Source organism: Scylla paramamosain, chromosome 8, assembly GCF_035594125.1.
Source record: "Scylla paramamosain isolate STU-SP2022 chromosome 8, ASM3559412v1, whole genome shotgun sequence".
NCBI lineage: Eukaryota > Metazoa > Arthropoda > Malacostraca > Decapoda > Portunidae > Scylla > Scylla paramamosain.
In genome coordinates this window covers 22,302,040-22,317,039 of record NC_087158.1, presented here as the reverse complement: position 1 = coordinate 22,317,039, position 15,000 = coordinate 22,302,040, and the positions used below count along the sequence as shown (strand labels likewise).

General features: G+C 40.8%; 1 protein-coding gene across 4 annotated transcripts in view; it reads right to left on the bottom strand.

Annotated features, from left to right (window-relative positions):
• LOC135102977 (tropomyosin-1, isoforms 33/34-like) overlaps positions 1–15,000 on the bottom strand; it is an 87,281-nt gene that overhangs the window by 67,891 nt on the left and 4,390 nt on the right. For all 4 annotated transcript variants that reach the window (XM_064008757.1, XM_064008755.1, XM_064008756.1 and 1 more), the window contains exon 2: positions 4,501–4,559. In XM_064008757.1, the coding sequence (XP_063864827.1) occupies positions 4,501–4,542 (42 nt within the window). In that variant the 5' untranslated portion in view covers positions 4,543–4,559. The remainder of the gene's footprint in view (positions 1–4,500; positions 4,560–15,000) is intronic.

Genomic DNA, 15,000 nt, shown 5'->3' with positions numbered 1-15,000 from the left:
TGTGTGTGTGTGTGTGTGTGTGTGTGTGTGTGTGTGTGTGTGTGTGTGTGTGTGCTCTAAACGTGAAAAAATCCAGTGTTTACTCTTTTTTTTCTATTTTTTATTCATTATTTTTTTTTACACACCCAAAATCTTGCGACATTTTTTTTCGTAGAAGTATATCGTATTTTTCCATGTATGTTTGAGTCTATGTACACACGCAAACCTCCATCATGCATGCCACACACACACACACACACACACACACACACACACACACACACACACACACACACACACACACACCGCCATTACCACTGTATCTCAGCCGCCACAACTGCCATTACCACCAACATGAACTTCATAACTTCCACCACATTCTGCTCTTTGCCTTCGTCTGCTACATTGACGTGAGGCTCGTAAACTTCAGAGGTGAAAATGTATTCCTCCTTCTCTTTCTCCTCCTCTTCCTCCTCCTCTTTCTCCTTCTCCTTCTCCTCCTCCTCCTCCTCCTCCTCCTCCCATCCTCCTCTTCCTCCTCCTCCTCAATAATGTATAAATGAATCAAGTAAACGTAACACAAAGAATTTTACAGCTATGAATAAAGTAACAATCAATATAAATAAATAAATAAAGATATATATATAAATGAATAAATAAATAAAACAAGATAAAATAAAATCAAGATGAAATATCCTTATTTATAATATTAGACAACTTTCAAATTAAAAATGAAACCACTGCAATCCTTAATAACTTTTCGTATCAGCATTTTTTTTTCCTTTTTATTGGCGAAAAAATAATCACCTCTTCAGCCACAAGAAGTCAGAAGCACCGTAAGTATTTCAGGCGCCTTACACGTCGCAGAAACTAACGTTCATCATAAGATTCAAGTAAATAAGTTAAGAATCAAACAGAGCTACCGAATCAGAAAAGCCTGAGCAACAATTAAAAAAAAAGCACATCTCTTTTGTTTTCTGGGAGTAATGGCACGACGTCTAGCACAAAATTAAGTAAGCAAATTAAAGAGTAAACAAAGCTACTAGACTCGAAAAACCTGAATAACAATTACCAAAAAGGCAATTTGTCTCCTTTTTCCTGCGAGTAATGGAGTGACGTTTAGCAGACGAGTCAAATAAGCAAATTAAAGACTAAACGAAGCCACTGACCCAGAAAAGGCTGAACAACAATTAAAAAAAACATTTCTCTCTTTCCCTTGCGACGTTTACCATACGATTTAAGTAAGCAAATTAAGAGAACAAAATAAACAAAGCCATTTGACCAAAATAGCCTGAACAACAATTAAAAAAAGGCAATTTATTTTTTTCCCCGAGTAATGGAGTCCACCGAGCCAGGCAGGTAACATGAGGAGACTGCAATTACAGCAAGTTTCGGATTTCCACCAATTGGCGACCGGCGTTGGGCGAGGCTGGCGGCGCTCGTTGTGGCTTATAATTTTGTCTGACAGAGGATGGCACCATGGCTTTACATAAGGAGGCGTGCGTGCTCCCTTAATAATCACTGGACAGGGGAGTAGAAGGCGTGCGAGGAAGGGTCGAAGGATGTTTGATTGTCCGATGTAGGATTAGTTTGCTTCACCACAGGATTTTCTCTTTTTGCCTCAATTTTTTACATAACTGTGTCATTTCAGGAACTCAGGTGGTCGTGCCTTGCTGGTTTTTCTAGGTTCTCTGTTTTCTGTGTATTTGTATGTATGCCATGATCTCTTTGTCTATGGTTCTCTCTGTATGTTTTCTGGTTTCCCGATTACCTGGTTGTTTTTTGCTGTGTACTGTCTCCTTGGCTGTTTGTCTGACTGGTTATCAATGGATCTATCTGTTTACCTTGTCTTCCGTGTTTGTTCGTGTTTATTTGTGTGTGTGTGTGTGTGTGTGTGTGTGTGTGTGTGTGTGTGTGTGTGTGTAAAACCTACTCTCTCTCTCTCTCTCTCTCTCTCTCTCTCTCTCTCTCTCTCTCTCTCTCTCTCTCTCTCTCTCTCTCTCTCTCTCTCTCTCTCTCTCTCTCTCTCTCTCTCCCCAAATAAAGGAACAATACAATTCTTCTCACCACTTAAACATCACATTCTAGTCATGTCTTAATAAATAATAAACTCCTTCCTCATCCACTCTTTTTCTTCATTTACTTCCCTTCCTTCCCTCCCTCCCTCCCTCCACCAGACACCAGTAATGGTTTATCAACATATGAGGAAGTGATCGTTCGTCTCAATAAGTTCAGGAATAATGACCTATTGATCTTCAGTCTTCCCAATTACTTCCGTTGAAAATTTGATCTACGCCGGGCATTGAGCCGCAAACAGCCTTACCTAAGAGGGGTTGTGGGAGGGAGAATAGAAACAAAAGCGTGGAACATTACGTACGTGGACACTATTGCATCTTTTTTCTTGGTCTTTTCACCAGCACGCGCATGACGTCACTGGAATGTTGATCTTGCTTGTTCGCTTGACAAAAAGAATGACAGAAAAAACGGTGTCCATTCCGCGTTGTGTAAAAGACTAAAGTGGTGACGAGTGCGGCACAGCAAGTGGTCGACCAGTGGGGTTGTGTTGTTTAATTCCCATGTTATGTAGCGTCAGCGCTCTTCTCCATCTCCACTTTCAGTTAATTAAAACCTGCCTCGGGAACATTACTAATCTTTATACGAGTTTTATTTTCAAAATGAAGATACACTGTCTCATCCTGCTTCATCCGTGACAGCAGGATCTGAGGCAACACGCGGCTGACGCAACCACTCCCGCTGTGCAGTCAACACCACGCAGCGAGTTAGTGAAGCGAGGAAAAGTTCGCCAAAAAGAGACGTGAGGTAAAGTTTTCAGTCAGCGAGCAGTTGTCTGTCATAGAAATGAGCTAACCTGATGCAGGCGTGGAGTGTTTTCCAGTCACGAAGCTGTGGAGGAAAGGCTGGGTGGGAGGGCGAACGCCGCCACGCCGAGCAAGCAAGACAATGTTAATCCAGTTAGACAGAGAATCAGGACTTATCAACAACAGGCGCGTTGCTCTTGTAGGAGACGGTGATCACCTGAATACTGAGGGAGGTGTGAGCCAGTGCTGGAAGGGCGCCGCAAATTGACTGGTGCTACGTGGAATTAGTGTCTTGGAATGAATTAATGAACACATATGCAATTCATATGAGCAACTTCAGTCTGGCACACACACACACACACACACACACACACACACACACACACACACACACACACACACACACACACACACACACACACACACACACACTTCAAATCGTAAAGTTAAATTGACTAAGAACGATGAAATGAGCCTGAAAATCAAATTCTCGCTCCACGCATCATGGTGTTAACTGTTGAAGGAAGTAGCAATGGTGGTGGTGGTGGTGGTGGTGCTGGTGGTGGTGGTGGTGGTGGTGACAGTGATGGTAGTGGTGATGGTGACAGTGATGGTGGTGGTGAAGACTGAAGATCAAGACACTACACGGTCATTTCTGAGCTCAAGTGAGGAGCAAGGAGAACGCTTTATGTCCGGCAACGTTAAGAACTTTGAAGTAAACAATAACTTTTGAGCACACAAGTTTGCGAAAGAAGAACACGTGTGCCAGGCGTCGAAGTCAGTCGCCACAAAGGAGAGTGAAGAACTTTGGTGCTCTTTGGCAAGAAACAGTTGGTGGTAATGTCACTGTGGGGATGAAAAGCCGTGGAGCTCAACACAAACATTCTCGTGATTTAAAGGATCAACAAGACACACTCCGCTGATGCTTTGGGGACTGACGTGTGTGTGTGTGTGTGTGTGTGTGTGTGTGTGTGTGTGTGTGTGTGTGTGTGTGTGTGTGTGTGTGTGTGTGTGTGTGTGTGTGTGTGTGTGTGTGTGTGTGTGTGTGTGTGTGTGTGTGTGTGTTACTTGGCTGCCTAATTTTTCCGAAACTTAGCGACTTTGCAAGCTATTACCAACATTTTCCCATTTTCCCTTCGCCATCCCATTCGTGTGTGTGGGGCCATTGCGGTGTATTAACTGAAAAATTACTACCCAAATCTTCAATGATAAGCACGCGGGATCTTTATAATAACACTTCCAGTAATATGAAACAAAAGCACCCCGAGACAACATAAAAGTCAAGTAAGTTAAGTTAGGTTAAGTTAGGTTGTTACTGCTGCACTGAAGGCACACTGCAACATCTCAGCCTCTTGTGCCGTTACTATGTACGTGCTTATACAACACATTCTTCCTACTACTCCCTTCTCCTTCCACTCACCAACGCCCACATCACAACCATCAAAGGCCGGTCATCGCACAGCAACGGCTATGAGCGGTAAAGAAAGCTGAAAGGCGGCATGAAAGAAATAAAGAAAAGAACTGAAAGGCGGCAAGCTTGAAGGAGAGAAAGAAAACTGAAATAAGACAAATTCGAAGGAAAGAAAGGAAAGCAGAGGCGGTAAACACAAAAGGAAAGAAAGAAAACTCAAATGTGACAAGTACGAAAGAAAGGAAACACAACATAGAGAAAAAAATCGGCCACAATATTCAGTTTACTCACCCCTTGGTTGGGATATCCGTCAGTACTTATCCCGCAGCCCATCTTCCTGCTAGCACATCCTGTAAATAAGAAAGAGAGGGCATGAAGGAAAGCCGTTCATACGTTCCGCTTTGCATCAGGTGTCACTAATTAGGAGCAGAGAATAACAGGCGCCAAGTGAGGGAAGGTGGAGCTTCTTAATTAAGTCTTAATGAAAGGCACCTGTGACTGACGGTTGAATGACCCATAAACACAAAGACTGAGAGAGAGAGAGAGAGAGAGAGAGAGAGAGAGAGAGAGAGAGAGAGAGAGAGAGAGAGAGAGAGAGAGAGAGAGAGAGAGAGAGAGAGAGAGAGAGAGAGAGAGAGAGAGAGAGAATGTGTCACAGAAAAACATGAATTAAAACTAGGGATCCTGAGCAGTATTATGAGGATTAAAGTTACGACAATTATTTGATTAATTGTTATAACTTTAATCCTCATAATACTCTCTCTCTCTCTCTCTCTCTCTCTCTCTCTCTCTCTCTCTCTCTCTCTCTCTCTCTCTCTCTCTCTCTCTCTCTCTCTCTCTCTCTCTCTCTTGCTCACACACACACACACACACACACACACACACACACACACACACACACACACACACGTCACTCCCCAGAGAGCGGCACGTAATTAGACAATGGCGGTGGGCAGGTAACTTACACGCCCGGAGAGAGAGAGAGAGAGAGAGAGAGAGAGAGAGAGAGAGAGAGAGAGAGAGAGAGAGAGAGAGAGAGAGAGAGAGAGAGAGAGAGAGAGAGAGAGAGAGAGAGTTAATACAGTCAGTCACAGCTCCAATTCAACCTCTACCTCTCCCTCCTTTCCAGTCTCTTCCTCTCCTTCTCTCCCTCCTCCATCTTTCCTACGTTGCTTTTCATACCCCAATTCTCTCTAGCGTCCTTTTTCTTTATTCCTTCTTCACCAACTCTCATCCTTCATTTCTCTTTTATCTATCTCTTTTATCTTGTCACGTTCCTCATTCCTTCCATTTTCACCTCTTCATCTTGCCAATTATCACATTCTCTGCAACTTGTCTTTACCTCGTCCTTCTCCTCCCTCCTCCTCCTGCCGCTGCTGCTGCTCCTCCTCCTCCTCCTCCTCCTCCTGCTACTGTATATCACGTATGTTATTGCAGATAGATTCGTTAAGATCAAAGTTCGGTTTCTGTTTGTTTTATTCCTTTGTACCTACTTGATTCCCTATTCCCCTCCTCCTCCATCTCCTCCTCCTCCTACTCTTCCTCTTCCTTCAGTTTGACGCTCTATCTTCCACATCGCTTTCTTTAGTTTCATCTTTCGCCTCCTCCATATATTTTTTTTTCAACTTTCCTGAGGCTTGCAGTTGTCTTCTAGCTTTCCTGTATTGACGACCAATCTCACTGAAGTCGCTCCTTACTCAATCCCTTATTTTTTTTTCATCACTTCCAAAGACTCTATTAATTTCTTCATTCTGATTTCTTTTCTTCACACCTTAAAAAAAAGACAAAGCTTTTCTTGTTTTTTTCTTGTTGGATGTTAATCCCACTTTTTTTTTTACCGTACACTTCCAAAGACTCTAGAAACCTTTTTATTCTACCTTTCTTTCCTTTACACCTTTAAAATAATAAAGAGAACCTTCTCTCTTGCTGTTCCTTTCTCGATCCCTCATTTTTCCACAATATTCCCAAAGACTTTTATTTTATTTTATTCTGCCTTTCTTTTCCTCATCCCTTAAAAAAAGAAAAGAAAAGAAAATCCCTCTTACTTCATTCCTTTTTTTTTTCTTTTGCTCAAAAGAACGACTCCTATTTCATTTCCCTTTTTATCTCAGTTTTCAAGGATGTTAATCTCTCTTCTCTCTTCCTCTTTCTCTTAGCAGTCTCTGGTTGTCACGCCGCTTCACGCCACGGTAGCGAGGGTGACACAGAGGATCGACACCTCACTGCTCACGTCACGGCGGCACGTCACTCACACGTCACACTCGTCGCAGTGAAATAAAAGTATTGATGTCACTGTGCGTTAAGGGGTCAGAGTACTGGTGGTGGTGGTGGTGGTGGTAGATGAAGAAGAGGATGAGCAGGAACAAGAGAAGAAGGAAAACAAGGACGAGGAGGAGGACAAGGACGAATAACAGTACAGCCAGAATGATTATGATGAGGCAAAACAACAACAAATAACAGTAAAGCCTGAATGATTATGATGAGGACGTAAAAAAGAAGAGAAAGCAAAAACGAAACAACGGAAACTAGAAAAATTAAAAGATACAAGGCGAGGAGGATGACAAAGATGCTGACAAGGAAGTCAAGAATAAAAAGAAATACAATGAACTTGGAAAAAGAAAAAGAACAAATAAAAAGAATGGATCTTGCAATATTCAGATAGCATGAAGTTTAAAGATGCCTCTAGAACAAAGGAAAATGTTGTAGAGTGGTTTATGATTACGAAAAACGAGTCAAATAGCAATGTAGTTAAAAACGAAAGCAACTTCAGCAAACAGGACTTTAGGTGTTGAAAAATTTTCGTTTCACGTGAATATCAACAACACTGTAGCTTCGGAACACGATAACTACTACTGTCATATTTCCTGAAACAAAAGTGGAAAGAACAATATTATCATAGAAAACTTAATAAAAGCTATGAACGTCATCCTTGTTTCTTATTTCAAAGAAAGTATAATAAGAATTTGAATGCTATAGTAGTTTCCTTATATACAAAAGATGAGTCAGAGTAAGTCGAAGGAATGTGTGAAAATAGAACTAGATAGATTATTCCACAGCTTACCAGTGAAGAGGGTGAAAGAGGGGAGGGAACAGTTAACCCTTGCATTACTTACATGGATGAAATATGGATAAGAGTAAGCAGAAAGCGTGATCTATACAACTCTCTCTCTCTCTCTCTCTCTCTCTCTCTCTCTCTCTCTCTCTCTCTCTCTCTCTCTCTCTCTCTCTCTCTCTCTCTCTCTCTCTCTTATGACCCAGGTGAGAAATGGCAGCGCACAAACAAAAGAGAAAAACTGGTCACATAAAAACAGCAACAATACGCCGGGGTCCCTGAGGTGAGGGCGGCAAATCATGCCAAGCAACATTAAGGGCTGGGTGTTCAAGTCTCCTCCAGGGTAATGCAGACCTCTCTCTCTCTCTCTCTCTCTCTCTCTCTCTCTCTCTCTCTCTCTCTCTCTCTCTCTCTCTCTCTCTCTCTCTCTCTCTCTCTCTCTCTCTCTCTCTCTCTGTCTATCACTCACTCACACACACACACACACACACACACACACACACACACACACACACACACACACACACACACACACACACACACACACACACACACACACACACACACACACACACACACACACACACACACGTAATACAAAAAAAAATAAAAAGTTTACCTGAGAGAGAGAGAGAGAGAGAGAGAGAGAGAGAGAGAGAGAGAGAGAGAGAGAGAGAGAGAGAGAGAGAGAGAGAGAGAGAGAGAGAGAGAGAGAGACGGGCAGACAAACAAAAAAAAAAACACAGACTGACAGACAGACACACACACAAACAAACCGACAGAAAGATAGACAGACAGAGCGACAGACAGACAGACAGACAGAAAGGCAAACAAACAAAATACTAAACATACAGGCAAAACAGATACATTAAACGTGAAACACCACAAGAAACAAGGCATTACCGAGTGAAACAAAACAAATAAGAACGAAATGAATAGAAACTGCTCACACTCACGTAGCGAACATAAAACCCAAACCAGCGAAACAATGTGAAACCCTCGTAAGTGTTTTGGTGCTTTATGAAAGTGTGGGATGGAAAAAAAAAACAAAGAAAGTGAAGCAAGTAAGGTAAGAGAGGAAGGTGAGAAGAGAGAAAGAAAGGAAGGAAGAAAAGAAGGAAGGGAAGGGAAAAATAAGGGGGTAGGTAGGTAGGTAAGTAGGATGGATGGATGGATGGATGGAAGGAAAGAAGGAATGAGGAATGTTAGGAAGGAAGGAAGGGAAAAAGTAAGGAAGAACGAACAAAAAAGTAAAAAAGAAAGGAGGTGGGAAGAAAGTAAGAAAGAAAGAATTGAGGAAAGGTAAGCTGTAAGTTAGTAGAGAATGAAGCAAGGAAGGAAGGAAGGAAGGAAGGAAGAAAGGAAGGAAGAGATGAAGGCGGCGATGTTCTTTGGGCGGATGGAAGGAAGAGAGGAAAATGAAAGGAAAGTGGAAAGAAGAAAAAAATAAGAAAAGAGGAGAGGAAGAATGAAGAAAAGAGAAAAAAAGAAAAAAAGCAAATAAGAAAGGAAGGTGAGAAAGAATGGGAGAATAAAACAAATGGATGGATATAAGGAAGAACGGATACATGGAAAGAACGAGGGGGAAGGAGAAAACAAATTATAAAAATAAATAAATAAATAAAAAGCAGGAAAAAAAGAAACAAAGGAACAACAATAAAAAAACAAAAGGAAGCAAATACGTGGAAAGAATAAATAGATAAATCAATGAAGGAAGGCAGAAATAAAAGAAGTAATAAACGAAGGAAGTGAGGAAGGAAAAAGGGAAGGAAAGACCACAGGTAAAAATGAAGAAAGAAAGAATAAGAAGAGGAGAAAAGAGCTAAAACAAAGCAAAGACGAAAATGAATAAGGGAGAGACTAAGAACACCAATGAAATACACCTAAAAAAAAGAAAATAAATTAAAAGGAATGAGTGAAGAGGGAAACACAAAATAAACGAAGGAAAAAAATAAGGAAAAAAACTAAGGGATGAAAGGAAACAGAGAGGGAGAGAGAGAGAGAGAGAGAGAGAGAGAGAGAGAGAGAGAGAGAGAGAGAGAGAGAGAGAGATGAAGGGCAGCAACGTGCGGAATAAATTGGAATGAATCGCACCATTACGAGGAATCCGGACATTTTATCGAGACGAACCGCCCGTGACAAGACAGACCTCTCTCTCTCTCTCTCTCTCTCTCTCTCTCTCTCTCTCTCTCTCTCTCTCTCTCTCTCTCTCTCTCTCTTGTATTCCCCTTCTTTTTAATCTTTTTTTTCTCTTTTTAACTCTTTTCCTTCCACACTCCAATTGATCTTTTTTATTTCTTTCCTTTTTTCTTCACGTACTTTTCTTACTTTTTCTTCACACACTTCCGTTTTCTCCTCTCCAACTACCTTCTTCCTTTTTTCCTCTCCCCCTCCATGCTTTCATCGTTTTATTTCCTTCTCTCTCCCTCAACATCTTTTATTCAGCGTCAGTTTCCTTCATTTCCATTTCGTTGACATCATTTTTTTCTGCCGTGTTTCACCTCTCTCTCTCTCTCTCTCTCTCTCCTCTCTCTCTCTCTCTCTCTCTCTCTCTCTCACCTCTCTCTCTCTCTCTCTCTCTCTCTCTCCTCTCTCTCTCTCTCTCTCTCTCTCTCTCTCATCATACTTATCAATCTGTTTATTTATATCTATCTATCTATCTATCTTTCTGTCTGTCCGTTTATTTAACAATCTATCTATCTATCGTTCTGTCTATACATATATCTATCTCTTACCTATCAGCCATATTGTAAAAAGATTCTCTCTCTCTCTCTTTCTCTCTCTCTCTCTCTCTCTCTCTCTCTCTCTCTCTCTCTCTCTTCTCTCTCTCTCTCTCCCTCTCTCTCTCTCTCCTCCTCTCTCTCTCTCTCTCTCTCAAAACCATACACCCATCACCTCTCAAAACTCCACACACACACACACACACACACACACACACACACACACATCTACACACTTTCCCTTCCTTCCATCACAACCAATCTCAACCCTTTCCCGCAAGCACAGGTGCGAACAGGTACGAGAGAAAAAGACAAAAATTTAAAGAATCTACCTCGTATTTGAGCAAACAGAAAACAAACCTATTTTTCTTCCCCTCTCTCTTTCAGGGTGTCACTATAGGAAGAGTTGGATATCGTTTTATGAATATCTATGTTGCTCCGCTTTGGTGAGGCTTTCTCTATATCTTCGTCATGGGAGTAGGAAAAAAGGGTGATTTATTTATTGGCTCATAGATCAGTCAATGGAACGGAGAGGGAAGGGGATGTACTGAGATGCATGGGAGCAGAGAGAGAGAGAGAGAGAGAGAGAGAGAGAGAGAGAGAGAGAGAGAGAGAGAGAGAGAGAGAGGATGAATGGATGGATCGGTGGAAGGAATAATTAATAAATGAATGATGAATGGAAGGAAGGGAGAAAGGAAGGAATGGGTGAAGGGTATGAGGGAAGGAAGGTGGGAATTATAAAGAAGAGAGGAGGAAAAGAAGGAAGGAAAGAAGAATGAAATAAGGAAAGAAAAGAAAAAGGATAGGAACAAAGAAGGAAAGAGGATAAAAGAAAACAGGAAAAGAAAAGGAAAGACAATAAAAAGAAGGAAGGAAGAAAGGAAAGAAGGAAGGAGGGCAGGAAGGAAGGAAAAGTGAACAAACAAACAGCCAAACAAGAAAAAATATAAATGAAATCTAATATATATATAAAAAAAAATAAATAAATAAAGGGAAATGGTAAGAAAAGAAATAAAGACGAGTATACACTTCAACATTTACATACATATTTATTTATTTATTTATCCCTGACACGGCGACATGGTGTGAATAGATGGATGGATGACAAAGGAAAAAAATGGACAAAACTGAAAAAAAAGGACGGAAGAAAAGAATAAAGGAAAAAGGGGAAAAAAGGAACAATAGTTGAATTCACGAGCAGATAAAAAAATAGAGAGGAAGGAAAGTAGAAAAGTTATAAAAAAAAAATAGAACATAAGAACATAAGAAATAAGGGAAGCTGCAAGAAGCGACCAGGCTTACACGTGGCAGTCCCTGTATGAAACACACCTACCTATTTCCATCTGCTATCCCCATCCATAAACTTGTCTAATCTTCTCTTAAAGCTCTCTAGTGTCCTAGCACTAACTACATGATTACTGAGTCCGTTCCACTCATCTACCACTCTATTTGAGAACCAGTTTTTTCCTATCTCCTTCCTAAACCTAAATTTTTCAAGCTTGAACCCGTTATTTCTTGTTCTACCCTGGTTGCTGATCCTAAGAATTTTGCTTACATCTCCCTTGTTATAACCCTTATACCACTTAAAGACTTCTATCAGGTCCCCTCTTAACCTACGTCTCTCTAGAGAATGTAAATTTAACCGCTTCAACCTCGCTTCGTAAGGAATACTCCTCATCCCCTGTATCCTTTTAGTCATTCTCCTCTGTACTGATTCTAATAGACCTATATCTTTCCTGTAATGTGGGGACCAGAACTGCACAGCGTAGTCTAGATGAGGTCTGACCAGCGCCAAGTATAACTTTAATATTACTTCCGGCCTTCTACTTTTAACACTCCTAAAAATGAATCCTAGTACCCCTATTTGCCTTGTTTCTGGCTTCTAGGCATTGTTTCCCTAGACGGAGTTCAGAGCTAACTATAACTCCTAAATCTTTCTCGTACCCTGTACCTACCAGAGTTTGGGTGTTTAATGTGTACCTATTGTGTGGGTTTCCTCTACCTACGCTAAGCACTTTGCATTTATTGATATTAAATTGCATTTGCCATCTATCCGTCCATTCATTCATTCTATCTAAGTCTGTCTGCAAGGCGATGGCATCCGCTTCTGACCTAATTAATCTACCTATCTTTGTGTCATCCGCAAATTTACTAACATCGCTACTAATTCCACTATCCAAGTCATTGATATATATTAGAAATAATAATGGCCCTAATACTGATCCCTGTGGCACCCCACTAATGACATGACCCCACTCGGATTTCGAGCCGTTTATTAGCACTCTCTGTCGCCTGTTACCAAGCCATGACCCTATCCAACCTAACACCTTCCCATCTATCCCGTGCGCCCTAATCTTTCTCAGGAGCCTTTGATGGGGCACCTTGTCGAATGCTTTACTAAAGTCCAGATATAAGATATCATAACTATCACCATTATCTACTGCCTCGTACACCTTACTGTAAAAACTTAACAAGTTTGTCAGGCAAGACTTCCCCTTCGTGAAGCCATGCTGTGACTGATTTATCAAGTTATGTTTGTCTAAATGTTCCCTAATGTTCCTGGCTATTATTGACTCTAACATTTTACCTACAACTGAAGTTAAGCTGACAGGTCTATAATTAGACGCTGAAGTTTTATCCCCTTTCTTAAAGATGGGTACTACATTAGCCTGCCTCCACATGTCTGGTACCTCACCCGACTCCAGTGATTTCCTAAAGACAGAAACTAACGGCTCACTAATAATCTTTTTACATTCCTTCAGTACTCTGGGATATATTTCATCAGGTCCTGGTGACTTGAACTTTTTTAGCCTATCTATCTCCTGCTCCACTATCTCCCTAGTTATGGAAATATCCGTCAGCTTCTCATTCTCATCTGCTCTAAACACCTGTTCACTATCTGGCATATCCTGCATGTTTTCCTGAGTGAAGACAGTTAAAAAATAATCATTCAGAAGTTTACTAATCTCCTCCCAGAACTAACCAGCTCCCCATCTGCTGCCTTTAATGGACCTACAGTATCCTTATTTTTCGTCCTGTATACCTGATAAAATCCCTTGGGGTCCGTCTTCGCCTTGCTGGCTACCCTTAATTCATAATTGTCCTTAGCTTTCTTCGTTAACTTCCTGACTGTTCTAACTAATTCATTATACTGTGTCCTTAAAACTTCCTCACCTGCCTTTAATCTCTTATATATACTTCTCTTACGCCCTATATAATGCTTTAACCTAGCAGTCATCCATTTAGGGTCATTTTTTTGTGATCTTATTGTTTTATACGGGATATTTGCTAACTGACCTGTATGAACTTTATCTACGAAATATTTATACAATTCATCTACATTTACTTCACCTAAAACCCTCATCTCGTTCCTACCATCCTCTCCCCTCCCTCATCAACTCGCCTCGACCTTACCTCTCTCATTTCAGCATGACCTGACATTCCAACATACTCACACCTATCTCCCCCCTTCCTCTTTCCTCCTCCCTTCTGGAGCCTCACCTCACCTCCCTCATCCTGCCTTATCTCTCTGAACTCCGTCCCTGACCTGACCTCACCCTGCATCCTTTGCCAGTCCACTCCTTGGAGGTACCTTTTTAATTCTTCAAAATCTGCTCTCCTAAAGTCAGGTATTTTACTAGTGTTTTTATTTCTAACAGTTTCTTCCCACTCTAGATTGTACCTAATTTCCCTATGGTCACTGTTACCTAGCTGTCCTCCAACCTCTACCTGCGTGACTGCTTCCTCCCTGTTAGTAAGAATTAAATCTAGAATATTATTCCCCTTGTGGGTTCTACGACTACCTGTTTTAAAAAATTATCCTGAATTACCTTAAGGAATTCCTCTGCTTCCTTGTTACCCACAATCAGACTCCAGTCGATATTCCTAAAATTAAAATCTCCTACCACACATACCTGACTGTACCTGCCTGCTCTATTTAATTCCTGCCACAGTGAGGTGTTAATTTCCTCTGTACTGGTCGGTGGTCTGTAAACTACCCCTAGTACTACTGACTGCGATCCTTCCTTAATATCTACCCATATCGACTCTGCTTTGTTATCTGTTTTAATTCTATTGTTCATACAGCACTGTAATGTGTCCCTAACGTATAACGCGACACCTCCTCCTCTCCTGTTTTCTCTATCTTTATAGAACATTGTATACCCATCTATCTTAACCTCTGGATTAAATACTTTTCCTGACATATCTAACCAAGTTTCAGTTAAAGCAATGATATCAAATTTCTCTACACTCGCTATTCCTCTAAGCAAGTCTATTTTATTCAGAATACTTCTACAATTTGTGTAGTAAACACTTAAGCTATTTCTCACCATCCCTAGGAAGAAGCAGAGGAAGGATAAATGGATCGGCGAAATGAATGGAGAGAAAATACAAAAAAAAAAAAAGAAAAAGGAGAGAAAGAAGTAAAGAAAAAAAAAGGAAGAAAAAAGTGGGTTGAAAATAAGAAAGGATAAAAAAGAGGAAAGATAAATGGAAATGAGCCAAATAGATGTACATAAAATGAAGAAGAAAAAGAAGAGATAGAAAAAGAAGCAAGAAAAATGGGTAAAAAAAGAAGAATGGAAGAAAGAGTGGAAAGAGAAAATAAAGAAGAGAAAAAGAAAGGTAGAAAGAGAGGAAGGATAAATGGATGAACGAAAAAGATGGTGAGAAAATAAGGAAGGAAAAGAAGAGAAAGCAAAGAAAAAAGAAAAAAAAGAAAAAGGAAAAATGGAAGAACGTCTCAACGGAGAAGGCAATAGACACCTAATGAAACGATAATTACTCCCAGTGAGATCTTAAGCATTGGATCAGAGGGTGCTGTGAACTTGGCTGCGAGGCGTGAGAAGTGCTAAGTGAGGCGCCATCTGCCTTTCACGCCAAGAAATGCTCGAGAAATGGAGCACGGAAATGATGATAATACGAAGCCGATACCAGTGACAAGAAAATATATCACCATCTGCTTATTTATTCATTATGACAACTCTCTCTCTCTCTCTCTCTCTCTCTCTCTCTCTC